The 22,221-nt window shown below is 39.4% G+C and overlaps 1 protein-coding gene and 1 long non-coding RNA gene across 2 annotated transcripts in view; one reads left to right on the forward strand and one right to left on the reverse strand.

Moving 5' to 3' along the window:
- The window catches only part of neo1a (neogenin 1a), a 244,433-nt gene that overhangs the window by 153,815 nt on the left and 68,397 nt on the right, over window positions 1-22,221 (reverse strand). Inside the window, 1 exon segment of the mRNA XM_030128363.1 lies at window positions 7,300-7,623. Within this exon segment, the coding sequence (XP_029984223.1) occupies window positions 7,300-7,623 (324 nt within the window).
- Window positions 466-20,435, forward strand: LOC115415198 (uncharacterized). Its single transcript, XR_003934775.1, has 2 exons — window positions 466-515; window positions 20,333-20,435. It is a non-coding gene; the product is annotated as an uncharacterized LOC115415198 (long non-coding RNA).

The raw sequence follows: 22,221 nt of genomic DNA on the forward strand, positions 1-22,221 counted from the left end.
AGACATCATCTGATAGGGATGCATCTCAGAGTGGAGTTGGAAACAGATCTAACTTTGTGATAACATTTGTTTGTTTGTGGTTCTGTGTGCGCATGTGGACAAATTCTACAGTATTTTTCAGGTTTTTCACGTACATGTTGGGCAATCAACACAATTTTAAATGGCTCTAAAGGCTATAAATTTCTAAATGCAATGTATAGATGTCCAAAGAAATGTGGTAAAAGCAGAATAATAGACAATTCTTCACTTAATCAGAAAAATGCTCCACTTAGAATATCCAAGTGGAACATGCTGTATACATGATCTTTATCAGCCCATTTGTGCATGTAAACATCAGTGAATGTCCTCAAAAAGACGGTGGGAAATAAATGTGTCTATGTGGGCACCAGCTGACTACATAATACAGGTGACAAATTAACCCATAAAGACCCAGAGCTATTTTTGTGTTGACTTCCACATTAATTTTTTCAGTGAAAATCAGGTATTTTCCCATATTTAATTCACTGATCAAGTAGGTGTTCTTAAAAGCTCTGAGTAAATTCAAAGGTTATTATATAAAAACAGAGAAAACTTAAGAAAAAGTGACTTTATAGCAAAATATATCATTAACTAAATATAAAAACAAGCACCTACATTGACTGTCATTTATCAAAGTCCATGGGTTTTACTGGTGAATAAATGTTGTAGAAGATGACAGTTTCCATGTTCATTACAGAGCCTCTGAAAGTTCAAATGGATAATATCTGATGACCATCAAAAGACAACAAACTGCATTTTACACCAATTATTTACATGTATTGATAGGATTAGTGGATGAACAAGTATTAAACATTTTATATCAGTGGGTGCTTTTTGTCATTGGTGGTTTAGGTTTAATGAGTTAAAGGAAAAGCCAACATAATGCACCTCAATGCTCCTTAGCACCAATTCTGGACAAAATCTATCATAGGTGTTCAGTTGGGTTGATGTGTAGTGTCTGTGAAAACACTGAACATTTTTATCCTCATCAAATTCTTCAGTGAGTCCTTCTGCCATTGTCATCCTGAACGAGTCTTCTATAGCCTTTTTAATCTACTACCACATAATTACTTATCTACAGATTCTGAGACTACTATTTACAAAGTATAGGCATCAAGTCCATTAAATTCTTTATGTCAACCTCCTGTTTTTTTAATCAGCAATATGAATTTTACTCCACTGCAAATGAAGTTCACAATTGTACATCATCTGGAAATAAATCACGTTCATATACAGGGTGGGGAAGCAAAATTTACAATGAACATTTAGTTGTTTTTTCTCAGCAGGCACTACGTCAATTGTTTTGAAACCAAACATATATTGATGTCATAATCATACCTAACACTATTATCCATACCTTTTCAGAAACTTTTGCCCATATGAGTAATCAGGAAAGCAAATGTCAAAGCGTGTGTGATTTGCTGAATGCACTCGTCACACCAAAGGAGATTTCAAAAATAGTTGGAGTGTCCATAAAGACTGTTTATAATGGAAAGAAGAGAATGACTATGAGCAAAACTATTACCAGAAAGTCTGGAAGATACTATTAAAGAAGAATGGGAGAAGTTGTCGCCCGAATATTTGAGGAACACTTGCGCAAGTTTCAGGAAGCGTGTGAAGGCAGTTATTGAGAAAGAAGGAGGACACATAGAATAAAAACATTTTCTATCATGTACATTTTCTTGTGGCAAATAAATTCTCATGACTTTCAATAAACTAATTGGTCATACACTGTCTTTCAATCCCTGCCTCAAAATATTGTAAATTTTGCTTCCCCACCCTGTAATTCTAAAAAAAATTTCCCAAGTAACTCAAATCAGCCAAGACAAAACATACAGTTGTGCTAAACAGAATATTGTTTGATTAAATTTGGCAGTAAAAAGTAGCAACTACAAGTTTCTAAACTATTGTAATAACCTAAAATGAAGTGTTACACTGTAAATGGTAATTGTACAGGGAACATGTTTGGGTTTTCTTTCTATATTTCCATTTTGGTCCTGAGTCACAGAAGGAAGAATGCGATTACTGAGGTTTTTATGCATAATTATGCTAAAGAGCTGCATAAAGAAAAGCATTTTGACGTGGTATCTCAGCAGAATGTCTTAATCTGTGTTTAGCTGACATGGGGTTTATGTGGTTGAGTCATTCACCATCTGTAAATATGCCATCTTCGTTAAACTGCTGTATGTTTTACAATGTATTGTTCACAATGCGACAAGGGCTATGCATGCAACAATGACGAAATCACTCTTCACATATTGAAGTCGTTGTGTCCTTGCGGGTGTGATGCCACCCCTGCAAAAAAAAAAACAGATTAAAATACATCAAAAAAGGGATTAAAGAATCTGCAGACACCCCTAAACCCTTCAAAGAGCGTCCGACTCTATCAAAGGATGAGCATGCTTAAATTTGAGACGACACACATGACACATGAGGAGTTGTCCTGGTTCAGTTTATAATTTCTGCCACTGTGGGGAAGGAGAAATTAGATTTGAGTGAAACATGATATCAAAGTAAAGTGATAAGTGGCTTTGGTTATCTTAATATAGCACAGCTGCATATGGTGAGGAAGGGGAGAGAGAAAGAGGAAAACTGGATCGGGCCAAACAGACAACAAAAGGCTGATCCGTGTGTGTATCCAAGTGTTGTTCCTCAACGGTGGAGGGGTCAGAAATGACACAAAACAAAGAGTGAATGATTGCAGTGGGAAAGGAGGACAAAAGTAAATTGTCTATGTTCTTATTTGGGGGTTTCCCTGTTAAGCAGCAGCGAGGTGGGGCTCACCTCAAGCAATTTTTACCCAGAGTTCAAAGCATGCCGGTGGGAGGAGGGATGGCAGTGTGGGGAGAACAGCAGACAGTTACGATGGGATTTCTCATTACTCGCGTCTCGCTCTGTGTCCTGGCTATCACTGCTGGATCCTGCTCGCTCCCTCTCCCTATAATTTTTCTCCCCCTCCCTTTTTCTCCCACAGAGACTCACACTGAATACATAAGATCGTGGCCCAAAACAGCCAGCTCCTCCCTTCTTTTATTCTCAGTCTGCTAGTGGTTCCACAGTATTTGACTGTGCAAACACACATACAGAGACAAGGGAGGATGACAAAGCGGGGGACAAAACACACAACTAAGACATGTTACCACACAGATGCAACTTAATGCAAGTTTCTGACACTTGAAGTATTAAAATCATAATGACCAAAGCATCACAAAGTGTATTAAACAGATATGCACCTCACAGGATACCACAGTGAAATGATGTCGACTGATTTAGCTCAATATCAAATATTCAGATTGTTTTTAGACTCATAAACTCATCAAAAAGCCCACATCCAAAAACAAAATTCAGTTCATCTTACTTTAATTCCTTCATGACTCAACACTAAAATCAGAACATCTTACTCTGGTCTGAATCTGCTGATGAGTTTGTAAACCGTGAGCTTTTTCCATCTTGGTTCAGTTTCTTTTCACACAGAGATAATTGGGTCTCATTCTGCCTTTGGAGTTGGTCTCGGTGGTCGTTTTTGAGCGGAATTATCTGATCACATGACCACACCCTCAAACCAGAAATGGGACTTAACTCTAACTGGTGCAGGTGCATTGTAGACTTTGTCAAGCTGACCCAAAGCGGTGAGGATGAGTTCTAGCGCCTCTGAAGCGCACCTGAGAAAGACTTGAAGCCTGCTACATAAGCATGAGTGCGTTCACAGTGACATTGGAAGAGGGAAAGTGGAGCCATTTGCTTGAGAAGAGTGAGCAGCACGTCTCGTTGCAATCAATCGCAGATATTACCCCGGTATTTGTCAGATATGCTCCCTGCCACGCTAGCCATCCGTGACTCATTCTGTCATTACATCTGAGAGGTCGCGCCCAATCTGCCCCCGCCTGCGCTACCGTTCCTGGGTCTGATGGCGGCCTAATGGCCTGCTCCCTCTCCACCACAATTAACCTTTTTATTGGCCACCTGCCAGCCAGCTGGAGATTGTCATTGACGTTAGATGTGTGTGAGGGAGTAGAACCATAAATGCAATTGCTTGTAGGTCTTTGAATTTCCATGTGTAAGTGGTTTTGTGTGAGTGTGCATATGGATGTGTGGTAGCTGACAGATTTCACCTGCTCCCTTCTTCAAGGGGAAAATGATTGAATCAAACATCCCATCATGGCTGACCCAGGTAGATCATGCTGGCTGTGAGGCCTCCTGACAGCAGGAGAGGAACAAAACAAGTCCCTTCTGTATAAAATGTCAATGTAGCTGCTGTGAAAGGAATTAATGAGGCACAGGGAAGTACTGTCCACCTTTAAAGGTAAACCATAAGAGATGGAAAGCAAAACTGCTATGCTTATTGGTTCCTAAGCATGAAAATAAAAATACAGTAGCAACGTCTATGTATCTTCAATGACATAGCTACATAGGCAGTACATGTGATTACCTATGTATCATCCGATAGGGTGTCCATTTGTTTAAAAGCAAGGTAGCATGTCTCATGTGACTAAAATCTCAGCAGTGATACCTTAGAAAGAATGACTGATAACTGTCAATGGTGAGAATGGTGTGAGAGGTACAGGGTGGGAAAAGTGAGAGAATTTAATGTTCTCTCAGAATGAGGGAGGAAAACTGAAATATAAAATATGCTACAGTAGATCAATAAATATACACTGACAGTCATTAGAAAACTAAAAACCGTCACCATGAAATCCCCAGTAGTTTGTCTGAATAACTGCTCTAGATTGAATTTCAATTGTCAGTTAGGTACGAATGTAATTATTACCGGTATAATGATAATCTGCGGTAATATATAATTCCTGAAGGTTAGCTTTACTGTTTAAATTATACTTATCATGAAAACCGTGTTCGATTACCACACTTTGAAAATTCACGGTAATACTGCTCATTTCCTGGAGAAGCAGCAGCACTCCAGGTGCGCATGCGCAGTTTGCAATGTTTGGCCTCTGAAAACATGGCTGAAGGCACCTGTACGGACAGTGCTCTGTAGACCCAGGGATAGCAGCTCGCATATAGACCCACGGATCCAGCCCGTCTGGTCCTTGCGCATGGATCCACGGACCCAGTCTGTCCGGTCCAAGTGTACCTCAGTCCCATACAACTATCTCTCTCTCCTTCATTGTGACATTGTGAATCAGAATCAGCTGATGTGTGAACACATATAAGGAATTTGGCTTCGGTTTTTGCATTGCTCAAGACATACAGTTCCGACATGAACCCAGACAACATGTGGACCTAGACACAATATGATGATTGATTTGATATGGAAAATGGTCAAACAAGCTCCACTATGACCTGTCCAACTCCTTTTTTTCCTACTCAAAAAACCACTCAGGAATAAATAGGAGAATTGATAAGGAATTGGTTTGGTGAGCAGAATCAACAATGACATTGATACTGATAAAATCCTATCAATTCTCACCCCTAGTGCAGATATCTCTTATGGCCATAACGTGCCATCTTTAATGCACATTTGGATGTTTGATGTTTACATGTTAATATTTTAATGTTTCTGCCAACAGAAAGTACATTGGGCGTGTTACATTATTTGTTTATTTCAAAATACAACTTGGTTACATTATTTCAGCATGTGAATAAGTACTTTTTCAACATTTTGAGCACATTTCAACAACACCGCGATAATAATGATAACCATGATAATTTTGGTCACAGTAACCGTGATATGATATTTTCATATCATTACATCTCTACAGTTAGGTTTGTGTTTTAATCCCACAAATCTGTTAACTGTACGTCACTGAATGTATTAGAGCCCGACTGATAAATTATAGCATATCACAGATTAATCAATATTGGTGAATATGTAACCGATGTATTAACTTTTTGCTGCGCAGAGATTCGCCCTGGTCCTGTGTGTCTGTGCTGCCCAGAGAGTTAGAGGAATAGTAAAGCGTGTTCAGTTTCACTTTGAAAATCACAGATTGCTATTATATCCTGTGTATATCAATGTTCTTATTTCATATATCAGCCAATATATCGGATATTGGCCAATATAGCCCCTAATATTGGTATTGGCCCCAAAAATCCCATATCGGTCGGGCTTTAGAGTGTATAATGAATGTTCACTTATCCTTAAAACAATTATTTTTGGAATGGAAACAGAACCAATAAGAAAATCAAAATCAGCAGTGGGTATCCAGTGATACCCATTCATGGCTTTTTGTGAAGCCATGGTAGTGATTGCTTTTGATTGAATTCAACAGAACAGTCAAGGCGATCATGTGATGATGCAGGGTAAAAGCCAGAAAGCAGTTTTCTAGTTAATTTTTTTAGTTAATAAAAAAAAAAAAAGTTAATTTGTGAAAAGCCATTATAAATTAAGTCCCACACCCATCTGCAGTGTCATGCAAATGTAAATAGATTATTAAAGCATTCAATAAAAGGTTTAGGATTTGCATTTATCTTGTTTCATTACTTCATAATCTGCATTATGAAGTATTTCAACTGTGCGATCTCAGCTTTATGAACCCTGAATACTGAAGATGAAGTGTTTGTCTCCAAGGTTTCTCGAGAGAAACCGCATGCAGTTAGACAAATCTTTTTTGAGTTAGGAATGAAAAAAAATTCGCCGAACGGTAATGTACTGCCTTGTTAACTCATAATTCAAAAGCCCCTGAGTAGAAACGGCGTCACAGTGGCACAGTATCTTCACACAGGCACTCAGTAATACAGAGGCTTATACAGTACAACCCTATTGTCAACAAGAGGCCTCTCCAGAGCATCTTTAAATCTGCCAGAGCAACACTGAGCAGAAAGTACGCACTAAATGCATTCTGTGGCTTCTCCAACCTCAAATTGGATTTCAGGGCACGACTTGACTCAAAACACCTAATAATCGCACGTCACTTGCTGTTCCCAAACTGAACAAGGTCACACTATACGACTAGTAATAGGAAAAAAGGACCTTTTACAACCATTTATCCAGTAGGGCAATGCATTCCGGCTGCAGCACGAAGCAGGATTTTCTTGAAGGGAGAGTACAAATGGCCAAGCAATACCACTCAAGGACAAATAACAATCCACAGGAGAAAGCAACTAACAACCTATTCACACCCACAGATGAAATGAGGGTGTGCGTCAGCAGCAGGAACAGTATTTGAAGACATTCAACAAACAAGTTACCTACAATTCTGGTTTTGAGTCTGAATGCCACATTATTACAACCACTTATAAACACTGTTGTTTTTAGATCTTACTATTGTTCTTGTAAGCTTTAAATGTGTTAAAAACTACACTGATAAATGTAGTGCCCTTTACCTGCAACGGAGAGACGTGCCGTACGACTGGAAATGGATCCTAGATTTTCAATAGTCGCCACACACTGGTAGGTGCCTTCATCGGGCTTGTTGTGTTTGGAATGTACCACATGGGTGAGAAACAGCGAACCATCGGGAAGTATGTGTCGCCTCTCGTCTGAAACTAGGCTCATGAAGGTGCCGTCCTTCTTCCACTCAATTCGTGCAGGTGTGGCCGTGTCGCTGTGTGCAGAGCAGTTGAGCAGCGCTGAGTTGCCCCGGATGGCCAGCGTGTCCTGGGGTTCCACCGTGAACCAGAAGGGGCTGAAGGGCTGAGCTGCTGAACCTGGAGGGGAGAGAGAGGAGAAAAAGGACAAGGGTTGAGCTGCGTTCTGAGATAACACTTTAGCGTCCGTTGATACAGAAATATGCTGATGAATGAATGAATGAATGAATGAATGAGTCATGTGTCCAACAATCACGATGCAACATAAAACAACATCTGTGAACAAAAAACACAAGTAAAACCTACAACAACTGCAGCAAGAGCACATCATTGTGATCACAGTTTCAGTGGGCAGGCGACTTAATCATAAATAGCCTGCTTTTAGTGTGTCAGTTCACACCTGGCGTTACACTGTTCCTCTGCACGTGTCTCCAGTGATCCCATCTCAGCTCCCTGCTCTATACACCGCTAAACAAACTCATGTAATAGCCCAAAATGTAGCTAATCAAGGTTTCATTTCCTGTAGGCGTTGCAGCACAAGATGTCCACAAAGAACAGACTGGCTTCGTCATTTGTGCAAGTGCATCACAAAATAAAAAATAAAAAATTAAAATGCCACAACAGTGAATGATGAATGAAAAGGTGTTTTGCTGACTTTTTTTGGCTAGTTAGGAAAAGTAATTTAAATTCTTGAGACTACTAGCAACATTTTCATTTTCCTCCCAGTTGGTGTTTTCAATCAGACTACACATCGAACATACAAAAACTCTGATCCTTCTACCTGAGATTATTGGTTATTTAACACTTTGTACCTAAATATATTTAGGGATTTTAACTTGTCAATGCAGACTGTGAAAAGTACTTGGAGAATATAGTGGTAAAATATTGTTCTACTATATTCAGGCAGTTACAACCAACATGCGCTCATAATATATCTATCTCTTGGGGCTTTTTGACATTTTCAGTCATTTTTGTTGCATAAAGAAGTTGTTTTGAGAGTTCACACACGTGGCCCAGACCACCTCTAAATGTGGATCTCAGAGTGTCTTTCGTGTGCTCACACTTGATCTGATCACCCAAGACATGTAAATACCAATGCGACCAAAGACATATTTGTATTTTTTTAGATCAACCACATGAGAAGTAACTGTGAAATCACATCTTCTGAGACGTCATCTGCTTCCATGGCACATTTAAAAACTTCACCAACACCAAATGTGCTGTGAGTTAAAACAAAAGGACACGATGTGACTTGCAAACACTCAATGAAATGTTCCTGAAGCCAAACATCTTTTTGTTCATTCTATCGGTTCAGCCACTGTGCTTCCGTCTATCCCAGAGACTTCAACAGGCTTTTCATTATGAAACCACAAACCCCACTGGAATTGGACGAGAGGAACTGACAAATTTAACCCAGTCTAGCCTACTTGGCAACTTAATATCACATCTTGCTTTATCATAAGTAGAGAGTACAGTGAAAAAGTAAACACATTGGAACGCAGTTGTCATTTCCTTTCCTCAAGCATAAATGTAACATTGCACTGTCATGGATAGTGCCAAAGTCAGAGTAAGTGCAATTGCATTGCTTTTGTCCTCATCCATTATTCAAGTGCTCCCACCCTAAGAGTCACACAGTGGTATTGTTTAGATAAATAACACCAATTATCAGTTCTGCAGGGATGGAGAAGAGCTCGAAAAATAATTAAGGGGGTATGAAGGTATTTTAATAATGCAACAGATGGAGTAAAATAAGTGGCTGAATGTTAAATGCAGTTTAAAATATGCCTGCACTCTTCTAAGGAAATGGCACATCTCCAGGGGTGAGGGAGAGCAGAAAGAGGCTGAAATCAAGAGAGAAGGGGAGAGAGAAAGAGATGCTATGTCAGTGGTTCAGCTATTTAACTACTAGGAGGTAATTTCTCTACCTTGCGGCACAGAGTCCCTAGTGTGAGCTCAAAAGAGAGGAGCAATGTAATGTGGTCCATTACGGCGGCAATATGGCTGCTTGTGCACTTAGTTCTCTTGAAAGCACAAACAATTACATCAAAATACAGCCAAAAGATGGATATTTTCCACTTTCACATTAGGGAATAAATATATGACAACACAGCATTTCTACTTACCTCTGCACACTCATTTACTAATGAATATCATCAAAACAGAAGCACAGAAAGAATGCACCTTTTCAATTAAAATGCAATAACTCATTATTCACGTTTACTGACGGCAGCATCAAGGACAGACTGATAAGGCCTCTACACACAACTAGAAACTCAGCTCTTTTCATCATACTTTTGGCCACTTATGCTTACTTACAGAAATTCTAAAGACAAGTGACACTTCCATCTAAAACTAGGATGAGCATGAAATTTAAGTTCTGGTGTCATACAAATAAATGTGTTTTTTCTGTTCGTTATAAACTACTGTTACATAAGCCTAACAACAAAGGGGTCAGAGGAAAATGGGAATGGTATGGAGGTTAGAAATTATTCTAAAGAACAATTTTTCCCATATTTTCACAATTAGGAAATAAGAAAAAATAATAATAATAATCCATGTGAAACAAAGATGACAAAACTTATTTTACTTTTATACCAAAATTACATTGAATACTGAATGTTTAACAAACTTTGTTATAGATTCTAATAGTACTGTATTGTTGTGCACCAAATGTTCTTGTTAATGTTTCATGTTTCATGAAAGAAAATATATTTTATTGCTGCCAAGAATATAAATAAGAGCCATTGTTTTTTTTTTTTGGAATTCATAATCTGACTCGTCATTATAGTAGTCGGTGACTAGTTGACTACTGAAATAGTCAGTAGTCGCAGGCCTAGTGCACTCACATTAGATTTACAAAAAATCTGGACCATAATTGTTCATCTGTCAGAGCAGAAAAAGAAACACCCAAAAGTTTTAAGACAAAACTTGCCACAGAAGTTTACTAGAAACCATATAAAGGTACAGATCAGATTTATTTAAGCCAAAAGGGAAATTTGGTTAACAACTGTGGCAACCATTAGACCACGAAAAGCCTTCTATAGTTCATTTTAATAATGTCCACATTGATTTAACATTAATTTGGCTTAGGTGGAGCCCAAGCTGTCTTAATGGTAGGGACATCCTGTAGTAATAATAGTTTAATATTATACAAACACCTTCTGAAAAAGAAATGAACATTGGAATGAAGAAATAAAAGCCTTTCAAACAAATCACACAGGGCAGACACTTACAAATGCAAAGAACCTCCTGATAAGTTATTGGATTGTCCATTTTAGTTTGGCTTAAAACCAAAACATGCATTCAGTGGTACAATGTTTGGCTTTGCAACTGTATCAGTGAAGTTAATATCACTGGATGTACATCAAAATATAGCTGACTGAATTATAAATGTAAAGGTAGGCACCATAATCTTCCCTTGTGGGACTAATACAGGCATATCTTATCTTATAAGATAAACAGCATTAATTCTTGACTCAGGGGCCTTTCAATGACTTCAAGGGGGGCACAATACGAAGATGCCATTAAAAGAATAGCAGTCAAATCTCAAATGGTGAAAACTATGGAAATATGACATGTCCGTTGATTTTAAAGGTCCCGTATTATGCAAATCTCACTTTGTGAAAGTTTTCTTATAGTAGTGTGTGTTGCAGTAGCCCCATTATGAGGTTCGAATTTGAAAACTGTCTGTTTCCTCCTGCCTTGCTACACCACATTTTGTGAAAATGCCTGCTCAAACGGCCGAGTTTGAGTTGGGTCCGCTTATGACGACATAAGCGGATTTAACTCCTCCCCCTGACTGTGCCCCCACCCTGCATGATAAGGTGAGCCCCACCCTGGCAAAGTACCTCTTGGACAACAAACATGGCGAAGGCAAGACACGCAAGTTGTGGTGTTGTTGGCTGCTCACACCAACACGATAGTTTAGTTTTGCTCCCCACTTCCGAGCCTCTCCGAAAAAAGTGGCTGGATTCTATCTTTGATGGTCATGTACCAAACAACATTCCCAAACGCTTGTATGTGTGTGCCCGGCATTTCACGGACGAGTGTTTTTCGAACATGGGCCCATACAGCTCCGGCTTAGCACAAAGACTCCGAATCAAGAAGGACGCAGTACCAACGCTTTGTGACCCAAGTACAAGTGTGGGAGATGTAAGTTCTTATCATTTTTTTGTATCTTCACTGCATAACCCTACATTACGGATAAGCTGGTGGTTGTTGATGTGTACGTCTAACGTTAGCATGGCAGCTAACATAGCTCGGTTACTGCTGCTAACGTTTGCGTCCCCGTTAACATGCAAGAGCTGATAATATCAAGAGACATCCAACAGAACTACTTTGAACACGGGCCTTTTGTGGTTGGCATCAGTACAGTTAGCATCAGGCTTGTTAGTAGCTGCCTGCATTAGTGGCGGCAGGCATCTTTCCGTGTCAGGTCCACGAACCCGACACAACACCACCGTTTTCCGTCGGGGCTCAATCACGCCTCAAGGCAAAGAAAGCCAGTGTTTGGAAAGACGTTCTGTCTGAGACATGTGTATTGTAGATGAGAGGGGGGCATTTCAGACAGGTGACTTGTGTATTCAGAACAGATAAGTAGTACCGCTAGCGTAAGCCGCGTCCTCTCCCAGAGAGGGGAGGGGGAGTGGGCGTGGAAAGATGCGTTCATTTGCATACCCGGAAGCAGGCCCAGAAACAGCCTGTTCTGAGGAGGGCAGTGAGAGTGACTTTTTCGACCGCTGAAACTCCGAAAAAAGGATGAACAAACTGAAATACTATGTTTTTGGGCTTCTGAGACCTATATGACGTGACTGAAAAATAGCATAATACGGGACCTTTAACAAAGCAGCTCTAAGTGTAACACTGAAAGACAGTGGTCAGATGAACATGCAATAACTGTACCAGATCAACCTGCATCTTTCTAATCTAATTGATGTGCACACAGGAAGGAATAAAAAGCTATTACCTTTAGTGGGTCTGCTAATGCAAGACTGAATTACTGCTCAAAAATACAATATTTTGTTTTGAAAATCCCTTAAAGCAAAATTTCAAGGATATAAATATATCATTAAGCAAAAAATATACAACATCCTTAGCTGACATATTCTGAACTGTACCTCTTAGAGGTAAGTGAGTGGTTTTTAAATTAGACTGAAGTAAGCAGTGGCTTTCACAAAAATCCATAAATTCAGAAGGGCCTAGTGTACATATTAGGCAGAATGTGACAATACCAGCAAATGTATTTTACAGATGGTGTACATGACAGATGGAGAGAGACCAGAGTGGGGTAGCAGTGGGGGGAATTCGTCACTCATGCAGACCAGAGGCACTGTGGCATGCTTCATCATCTCTGCTTTACGCTGCTGGAACAGTGAGTGTGTGGGTTGGGCAGAGCTTTCAGGCCCAGACCTGGCTGGTTTCCAGTCAAAAGACCATCCACAGCCGCTCTCTATCTGAGACGGAAACTGAATGGACTCAAAGATCCTGAGGCGTCCTATCAGCGCTAACACAGACGCCTTTAGCAGCTTTTTATCCCCATCGCAGGAGCAGTAGGGAAGGGCTCAGCTTTAGCTCTACTGTCAGACAAAATGGCAAACCATCTGCTTTCACTAGCAGACATAACATCCACTGTCAGCAGAGCAGGGCGAAAACACCAAGATGCGAAACATGGCAGGCTGAGGGTGCTGGTTTGTTAATCTACATTCCCCCTGTTTTGCACCATTTCTGCACCAGCTACACCTGGAATCATTTCTCTTCAGAAACACCATTAGTCTCATCAGACAGATAAACAGCAATGCCACTGGTAGCTGCCAAAGTATAACCACCAAAAAAAGACAGAAAGGTGGGACAGTGTAATCAATGCTGGTCCCTCTACATGTAGGCTAAAACATTTTGATTACAAGCAAGCTCCAATGCCAATGATAACCTTCTATTTCACACTGCTGTTTATTGACCAATTCTCTGTAATTCCATTTGGCTTGCAACATCCAGAGAAACATAAATTAGAGCAAGAGGAAAGCTTTGACAATAAGTTTGGCCTTAAACTTAATTCTAGAATCTACACAAAGTGCATCTTTAATCAAGGATAGGTTTATTTCATTTATTTGAAACTGGCTCAGATGTAAAGTAACACAGTCAAAATATTAATATAGACCTTTGAACTTCAACTCTAAGCAATATCTCATAGTTAAGTATCGGCTGTGTGAGGCTGTGAGCATGAATTCAGTGTCTGCGCAGAATGAGGAGCAGAAGCAGAAAAGCCAAATGCTTAGATGAGATGGATTTCTATATGCTGCATCTGACTGTCAATGAATTTATTCTGAAATGCAGATTCTTCACCACCACCAACTTTAACTTTTAAATCAAAGAAAAAGTTTTACTTTTGGCAACTAACAAGGCAGTGATTTATAGAAAACCCCTAATCAACACAGACAGAACGAGCTGACTTCTACTGTAGTACTGTGAAGTACACTGTAACAAAAAGCTTGAGTGTACGCTGCCTTACATCATCCAAGTGAAGGGAAAAAATACAACCAAACTTTGCTGAAACATGAATCTACAAAATAAGGAGATGAAGTAAATTTCACAATGGGGAAATCTGTCTATTCTCAAGACGCGTTTTTTCCCTTGTCATGTGTTCATTAGTGACATACCTGGGTCCAGAGAGCAGTTGTATTTTCTATTTTTTAAACCAAGAAGACAAGAAAAAAATTATTTTCACTGTAAATGGATGTTACAGCTGCAATGGAAAGCATACCCATCTTTTTGCCAGAATGTATTAGTGCTAAAACACAGCAGGCTTTTAACAACACAGCTTCAGAGTTTAAGAAATAAAGGGGTGTCAGAAATCGCATTACAGTGTGGGAAGTCTAATCTATTCAGGCTGAACAGTGTCGAGGCCCCCATGTGTCTTTGAAAAATAGGAACCACCGCACTGGGCAGGATGTGAGAATGTGGGGGCACAGAGCAAAGGGCTAGAAAATGAGGTTGTCTGCTTGATAAGTTCTGGCCGTTGCCTCTGTCCCAAATCCACTTTGCTCAGCAGTCATAAAAGGTTTGGGAGCACAGTTTAAGGTGATGCCATGCCTTTCCTATAGTTTTTCCCTCAGTTACACATGGGAAACAAAGAACTACAGCCGTATTTCCCAACTTCAACTCTTGTCAACAACATGTTTTCAGATGTTTACAGAGCTTACTGTCAAAATAAGGTGTTATGTGTGCACTTGGGTGTACAAGGCAATGCATTTTGAAGACTTTTTTTGTTTAAAGGATTAGGAAAATGTGTTAAAACTGTTACCGCTCTGTAGCCTTGAGTTTGTATTTGACTGTAACCATCTTAGCGTTTCACAGCCAGAAATGATCTTGCTGTATTTAGAAAAGAAGGTGGAGCTAGGGAAGAGTGGGGGGTGAAAACATACACTGAACTGGCTACTTGTTCAATGCTATAACATAAACGCTCACTGAAAATACAAACTAATCCTAACATTAGCTAGTTTATATCTTTGGTCTAAGTTATGCTAATAAGCTGGAAATCAAAAGTAAATTTCATGATACACCAGCTGACAAAACACTTCGAATTTTTTGGATGATGGTAATGTTGAATAATGTTGGTGGGAAAATATTCATTGTATTTCAATTAACAGAAGCTCCCAAAGACGGAAAAACTGCAATGAAGTATGCGCAGTATGCTAAGTTGGTAGGTACTGAATTGAAGTAACTGAAAATGTCAAGAAACAAAATATTAGACGGTCTAGACAAGTACTGGTTAGGAGTCTGCCGTAAACAAAAGTTGTTATAGAAAATGAGACCACTGTCACTTTTCTATAGAGAAGCTGACAATTTCAAATTCGAGTCTAATGTTGTAAACATCTAGTGGTCATTAGAGGTATTACACTTTGAGATACTTGCAGGATGGCTTCAATTTGAGGCCACATTTTAGCTCCCTACTTAAAAATTCACTTGTGTAACATGAATCCACTACTGTTTCAGCACAGACACATATTCAGATTTGGCTTCTGTGGATTACACACACATTCACAACCTCTCAAAGTTAGGTATAATATCCAAGAAAAGGCAGTAAAGTAGAGTGAGTAAGGGTCTGCTCTAGACACAAAGACCCCCTGTTTTCTCTTATTCTAGCCTTGGCTCAGCAGGAAGCCTCCTACCTCATTGACCCACTGTCTGAGAGCAGCCATATTGACTGCCCTCCTCCTCATTGAGCCGCTCTTGAGACAGAACAGACCTCTCTCCAAAATCCAGCCACATTCTCAACAACAGAGGCTCTTCTGTGACACGGACTTGAACTACGACTTTGCAACCACTAGGAAAGGAAACAAACTTTAAAAGACTCAAGCACAATCTATTCTTGTTGTAATTATTAAGCATAAAGCAATAGGATTGTGCTCTGGGTTCCTATTTTATAACTGCTACTCAATCCATGAGCTTTAAGACCCTTCCAACCGAGCAGTACAAAATCATTAACAACACAGCAATGATGAATGAAAATCATCCACTCAGGCAAAGACAGAGGCGGAGAGAAGGCGCTGTGTTCAACCACAGCACTTCATTCACCCATCTGCCACCTGTGTTTTTTCCATCCTACTACTGTTTGTCCTTCCAATCTAACCTTAAGGGTCGCTCCAACGACATTAATGAAAATGCTCGTCTCAGATTCCCTCCCACACTTTCCTCACTTTTCTCCTTCATCTCAATACCTTCATTTCATGTCAGAATCCGTCATCTTCCTGTCTTGTCGAGCTCTTTTCTCAAGCCCAGCTGACACCAAGAAACACCTCAGGGAAATAACAATGCAGATGGACTAGGTGCTTTTTTTATAGATCAAGAGAGTGAGCCATAGCTAGCTTCCTTTACCTGGGAATGACAAATACAAAGATCCCTTCGATGTAGAGCTGAAATGATTAAATGATCTATTGACTCGAATTGATTAAAAAATATATTGATTATAATTTTCCTGAATTGAAGCTTTGTTTCCTTAATTTCGCTGCCACTAAACATTAGTTCCACTGTTGTGTTTCAGTCTATATGCTCACTTTTCTTCATTGGAACCATCACTTTCCCCTTTAAACTTTGAGGCTTTCACACAAACTTAAAAATATTTGTCTTTATTTTTTAAGTTGTGTGTGAATTCCATCTTAGGTTATTAGTAACTTGGATACAAATGTGTTGAAGACTGCAGTGCACATATTGTTTGTAGATGTCATTTGACTTCTACAAACAATATGTTTGTTATTGTTTATATCTATAGATATTTTTATGTATATTTTTATATTGTTATTGTTGTTATTTCTATACAGATATTATTTATATAATCCTTTTACTTTTATACTTTTTTGTGGTTGTTGCTTAAGCTGGTTCTGGAATAAAGGACAAGTTGTTGTCATTTTCAGACATGTCTGTTTCACATTTTTACCATTTTACTATTGTTTCACTTATTCAAATAATCGTTTGATTGTTTAAAGAAAATGATCACTAGATTTATCGATTACCAAAAAAAAAAAATAGCTGCAGCTCTACTTCAGTGACTCACTAAGGTGAAATTGAGATGGTAAACTTACTTTCTTTTATTTTGTTAAAACTGACATTTTGGCATTTGAAATGAATCACAGAAGTGACACATAATTCAACTAGGTAATATAAAAGAAAGAACAGCGGGGCAGACTGACTGTGATAGATGAAGTGTTTTCAGTGCTATAATTAACTTATCCCTTTAAATATGTTCTGAAAACTTAACTTAGATGATCTTTGAAGGACAAAATTACAGAAAAATGGTTGTCATTAAGAAAGAAAGCAATTCAGTGGCAAGAAAGTATTAATTTTGTAACAGAACTTTGTGTGAGTTGAGGGAGTTGGCACTCGGACAGTCTTTTGGGAACAATGCCTGACATGCTTGAGGATGGCAGCTATGATCAGGGATGCCACAACCCACTGATTCTGATATTCTGTGCGTTCCCCACAGCAGTTGATAAAATGAGGGGTTGAGTCCAAGCTATGTAGGGATGGACAAAATGATTGGGGAGCCGAGCGCAAACTGGCTGTCCTGCGCTGGCACCCTCTCAACTGGCAGATTAAAAGACGAGAGGATCCAAATTTTTTCAGCTCGCAGTTCTCTGTCATCCAGTCTGAGCGCCATTGTAAGAGTCTGAAGCCTCAGAGGAAACATGACAGCATAGCGGGCAGGGGTGGGTCACTGAAACGACATTCGCTTTGGTTCGACTGAATACTGGCTGAAAATGTCACTCTAATACAAATGTCAGTCTCTTTTTAATCAGATGAAGGAATAGATCCTGCTGCAATGATTCACTGCCTAATAGGATTAGCACATGCTCTGAGTGCAAGAGTCTGGCAAAATATTACATTTAAAGGCTTTGTGCAATGGACAGACTATAACAGAAGGATTTTCATTCTCGCTCAGCATTATGTCCCAGCCCTCTGTATTCACTAATGTTGACATGCAGTACTTAGTACCTTATTCATCTTTCCATAATGCCTTGTTTCCTATTTTGCTGTGAAACTCCAACAAAAACGTCACTGGAGCCAAGTGTCTTAGTTTGGCCACTTAAACCCTTCTTAAAATAAAGAATGTGGCATTTAATTTGAGTAAAAGAAAGACATCCTGCCGCTGTCAAAGCTTAGGAAGACATACTTTCCATGTGTATATTAACAGATCGCGGTTATAATGATGAGTTTTTTAGCTTAAAGGGCTGTGCCGGTGTAAAACCAAACACCAGACCCAACTATCACTAGGTGTCCCACTTCCATACAGTAGATCTTTAACCTCCTGTCATGCTGGTACTACTATCACTGATGCCAAACAGTTAGCTCAGCTGGATTGAATAATTCAAACAACTTCAATTTCCTACAAGGAATGGACCAGAAAAACTAGAAACTGATCCAACGCTACTAACTTGTCAAAAAACAAATAAATAAGATTAAATAATAAATAGGTGGTGGTGGTGCAGTGGATAGCACTTGTGCCTCACAGCAAGAAGGGTTCGATTCCAACACCAGGCGGTGGGGGTGGAACCTTTCTGTCTGGAGTTTGCATGGTCTCCCCATGTCTGCGTGGGTTCACATGCACTGATAGGTTAATTGGTTCATCTAAATTGCCCATAGGTGTGAATGTGAGAGTGATTGTCTCTATATGTCAGCCCTGTGATGAACTGGCGACATGTCCAGGGTGTACCCCGCCTTTGCCCATAATTAGGGGATAGGCTCCAGCGACCCCCGTGACCCTAGTGAGGTTAAAGTGGGTTCAGAAATTGAATGAATGAATAAATGAATAAATAATAAATTCAACCTTTTATATAAGCATTAACACACAGCAATAATTTCACCAGTAAATAAATCCCCAAACCTGCCAAGACTTAAAAAGCATCTATAAGTGTACTATTCATAATAAAATCAGAGAATCATGTAGTGTAGACGTAATGTAAATCATAACCATAATTGGAAATTCGTCGACTTGCATCGATTACAATTTTTTGGGCCGATTTCGATTTGCAGGGTGCTTGGATAGCAAATACCGATTTTGGCCGATTCCAATCTCATTTTTTCCAAACACACAAGACATTGCAATGTAACTTTCCCATTAAAACATTTATTGTAAAAGTATAAAGAAAAGTGTGAAAAAAAGGTGCCAGGTTTTCTGTATGAAAACAGGTGCATTAATTGAGACATCTTGTTTTTAGTGAGTCCCGCATCGTACCAGAAGCTGAAAATTATCATATTTGAAGGAAAATGATCATACACACCCAAGTTTTATTCTGACATGGCTCACACCATCTGCTTTAGTAACACATTATCATAGACTGTACATATTACACGCTGCAACCCAGTTTTACTTTTAAATAATCTAACAGAACCTTGGAAAAAAGTGAGCGTCTCTACATATGTGGAGCACAGGATGAACTCCTGCACTGAAAGGACCAGAACACCATTTATAAATTCCCAACTTCTACATGCTTTGGGCTGAATCAAGATCCTGCCTCACGAGTACAGAGGCATGTGAGACGATGAATAAAAACAAGTGCAGCACTGTGCAAAGGATCCGTATCCTATTTGTGTTTGGTAATTAATTAATTTAGTCATGTAATGAAGGGGTCAAATTATCGTACATCATGAGATTTTTGGAATTATTGATCATACATTGTACAGAGGGTAAAATTATTGTACAAATACAATTATTATTGTAGGTGTGTCTTAAGTTTCACTTTCACTTTGCACAGTCATATGATCTGCGCATACTCAGTATGAGGTACATCCAGCACGGACACTCCCCCCATGTAATCCCCCCATCCCCACCTCCATCAGCGACATGAACCCCCTTCCCATTCCTGATTACCGCCTCATATATGACTATCTGGAACCGACCCCGGGTCTAGCTATGCGGCACGGCAGTAATTTGATATGTGGTCAATTTCTGACTGAACGGCTGGTGGCAGGTCATGGCCAATCATGTGAAAATTGGCCAATCTCCGAGCATGGCCAATTAATCAGTGCAAGTCTAATATGGAGTAATATTCATCTGCCAAAGGGTGGGCAGATGCCTTCATATTAGCAATTAACAAGTGCTCTTGGGAGTGTTTTAAATTTGACATTTACCTAGCACACAGAACGTTATTATTTCTATTATTATTAGGGTGTACACTATGATTATTAAGGTTACAGTTAACTGATGTGATCAATCACATGAATGTCTCATTCAAACCATACTATGGATATACGTTCAACTCTTCCAAAAATGTACTTTTTACCCTTAAAGACTATTTTTTTTACTTCCAAATGAAATTCAAATTCACTCATTGAGTAGATGTTCATAAAAGCTCAGAGTAAATTCAAAGGTTATATGATCAAATCAGAAACAAATTTAGGAAAAAGTGACTTTTTCAACTAAATATATAATTAACAGAATGCAAAAACAAGTGTCTCCATCCACTGTGATTTGTCAAACTCCATGGGTTTCACTGGTGAATCAATGCTGTAGAAGATGATGGTGTTTCCACGTTCACTACGGAGCCTCTGAACATCCAAATGGGTCATATCTGATGACCATAAAAAGATGATGCATTTTACACCAACTATTTACATGTATTGATAGGATTAGTGGATCAACAGGTATTAGACATTTTAGATCAGTAGATGCTTTTGGTTGGCGGTTGATGTTTAGCTCTTTATGGGTTAAGCTAGTAGCTATAGCCATCCAGGAAAACTAGAGTCTCCACTCAATAAGAGATCAAAATTGCAATAAAGCATTTATGTGTTTATTTCAAAATCCTCCAAAATGTCAAAGATTTGCTTCCTTCAATGAAAAATAAAGATAAAATGAAGCTATGCACTTTTCAAAATTCAGTATTAGAAAAGTCTATATAATTATTGACCAGCCACGTGATTCACCTCATTATGAAGGATGATGATACCTTGTGTAAAGTGTGATGAAAGTGTGTGAAGATAAAAGCAGAAATGCCAAAACAGGAATGAAACATAACATATGCTGAACTGAATGCGAGATCGATTCCAACACATGAGCGTATCTGAGAGGAGACAGAAATTCAGAAGGGACTGGGTAGACGGGGAAACCTCTCCCACCTCCCACGGCTGTCATAATTAACCAGCACCGACTGAGGCTTGAATTCCCCCTCTTATCAGCCTCCCCAAGGAACAACGATGAGGAATTGGCCCGTTGAGACGACAGCCACACAGACAAGCACGTTGTGAGAGCTGGTTTACAAATGACAAGAGGGTACAGTGTGAGAGGACGTCAAAAAACTCTACCTCATAGTGAGTAATTGCAAAGCAAAATAGCAAGAACCAGCATGTTTCCTGGTCTAAATGGGGGCCCACCGCGCCGTCAGAGTAAAGGTTAAAAACATCACTTAATGTCAGGATTTGGAAGTGGGCTAACCTTTTCTGGTTGTAGGAGAAAGCCTCCAAAAAGTCTTACTAAAGCACCATTACCTGCTACTAGAATGCTAAGTAAGTAAAATGCTCTTTTAAGCGAACTGTCAGGTCTGAACTGGAGGATATGGCTCAGGAATGCACTGAGTACCAGGGACTTTATAATAATAAAATGTTGTATTTTTCTTAAATTTTTGGACCTACAAGGTAGTTAACACGTATTGCTGCACAGATGGAGTTGACCAGATAAAGCAGACTGGGCTATTTTGGGGAGGGGCAACCTCCTTAGACCTGTGTTGTTACAGAAAAAAAAAAACAAATACCAGGGAGACTTCAGTCAGAATAGTTAGTGGTATGCCTTTGCATTACATCCTGTCTCAGCTTATAATGGCGTTGAAATCAATACAGCATCAGAAAACAGAATATCACAATACTATGGTGTATCAATATTTTCTTACACTGCTATAATTAAATGAAACCCAATGCAAGAGCAGAATTATCTGACAAACTGTGTCTAACAAATGCCCATTGTACCCTAATAAAGAAACAACAGAGATATGACAAACCAGCAGTGGCAGCTGTTCATCTTTCAGACAGGGGAAGCTCATTGTCGGCTTACATCAAAAAAAAAAAAAAGTCAAGTTATTTAAACATACATTCGGCCCTCCATTCCTTTTTAAGAAAATGGTCAGTGTCCTTATCGTACCAAGTAGGTGTCTTTTCCAGGGACTGGACCAGTGTCCTCTGAATGTCCAGCAGAGCTGGGCTGCTTAGATTGCCTTGGCCCAGTGTGTTGTGGGTGTA

The sequence above is a fragment of the Sphaeramia orbicularis genome, chromosome 3 (genome assembly GCF_902148855.1).
Source record: "Sphaeramia orbicularis chromosome 3, fSphaOr1.1, whole genome shotgun sequence".
Classification (NCBI taxonomy): domain Eukaryota; kingdom Metazoa; phylum Chordata; class Actinopteri; order Kurtiformes; family Apogonidae; genus Sphaeramia; species Sphaeramia orbicularis.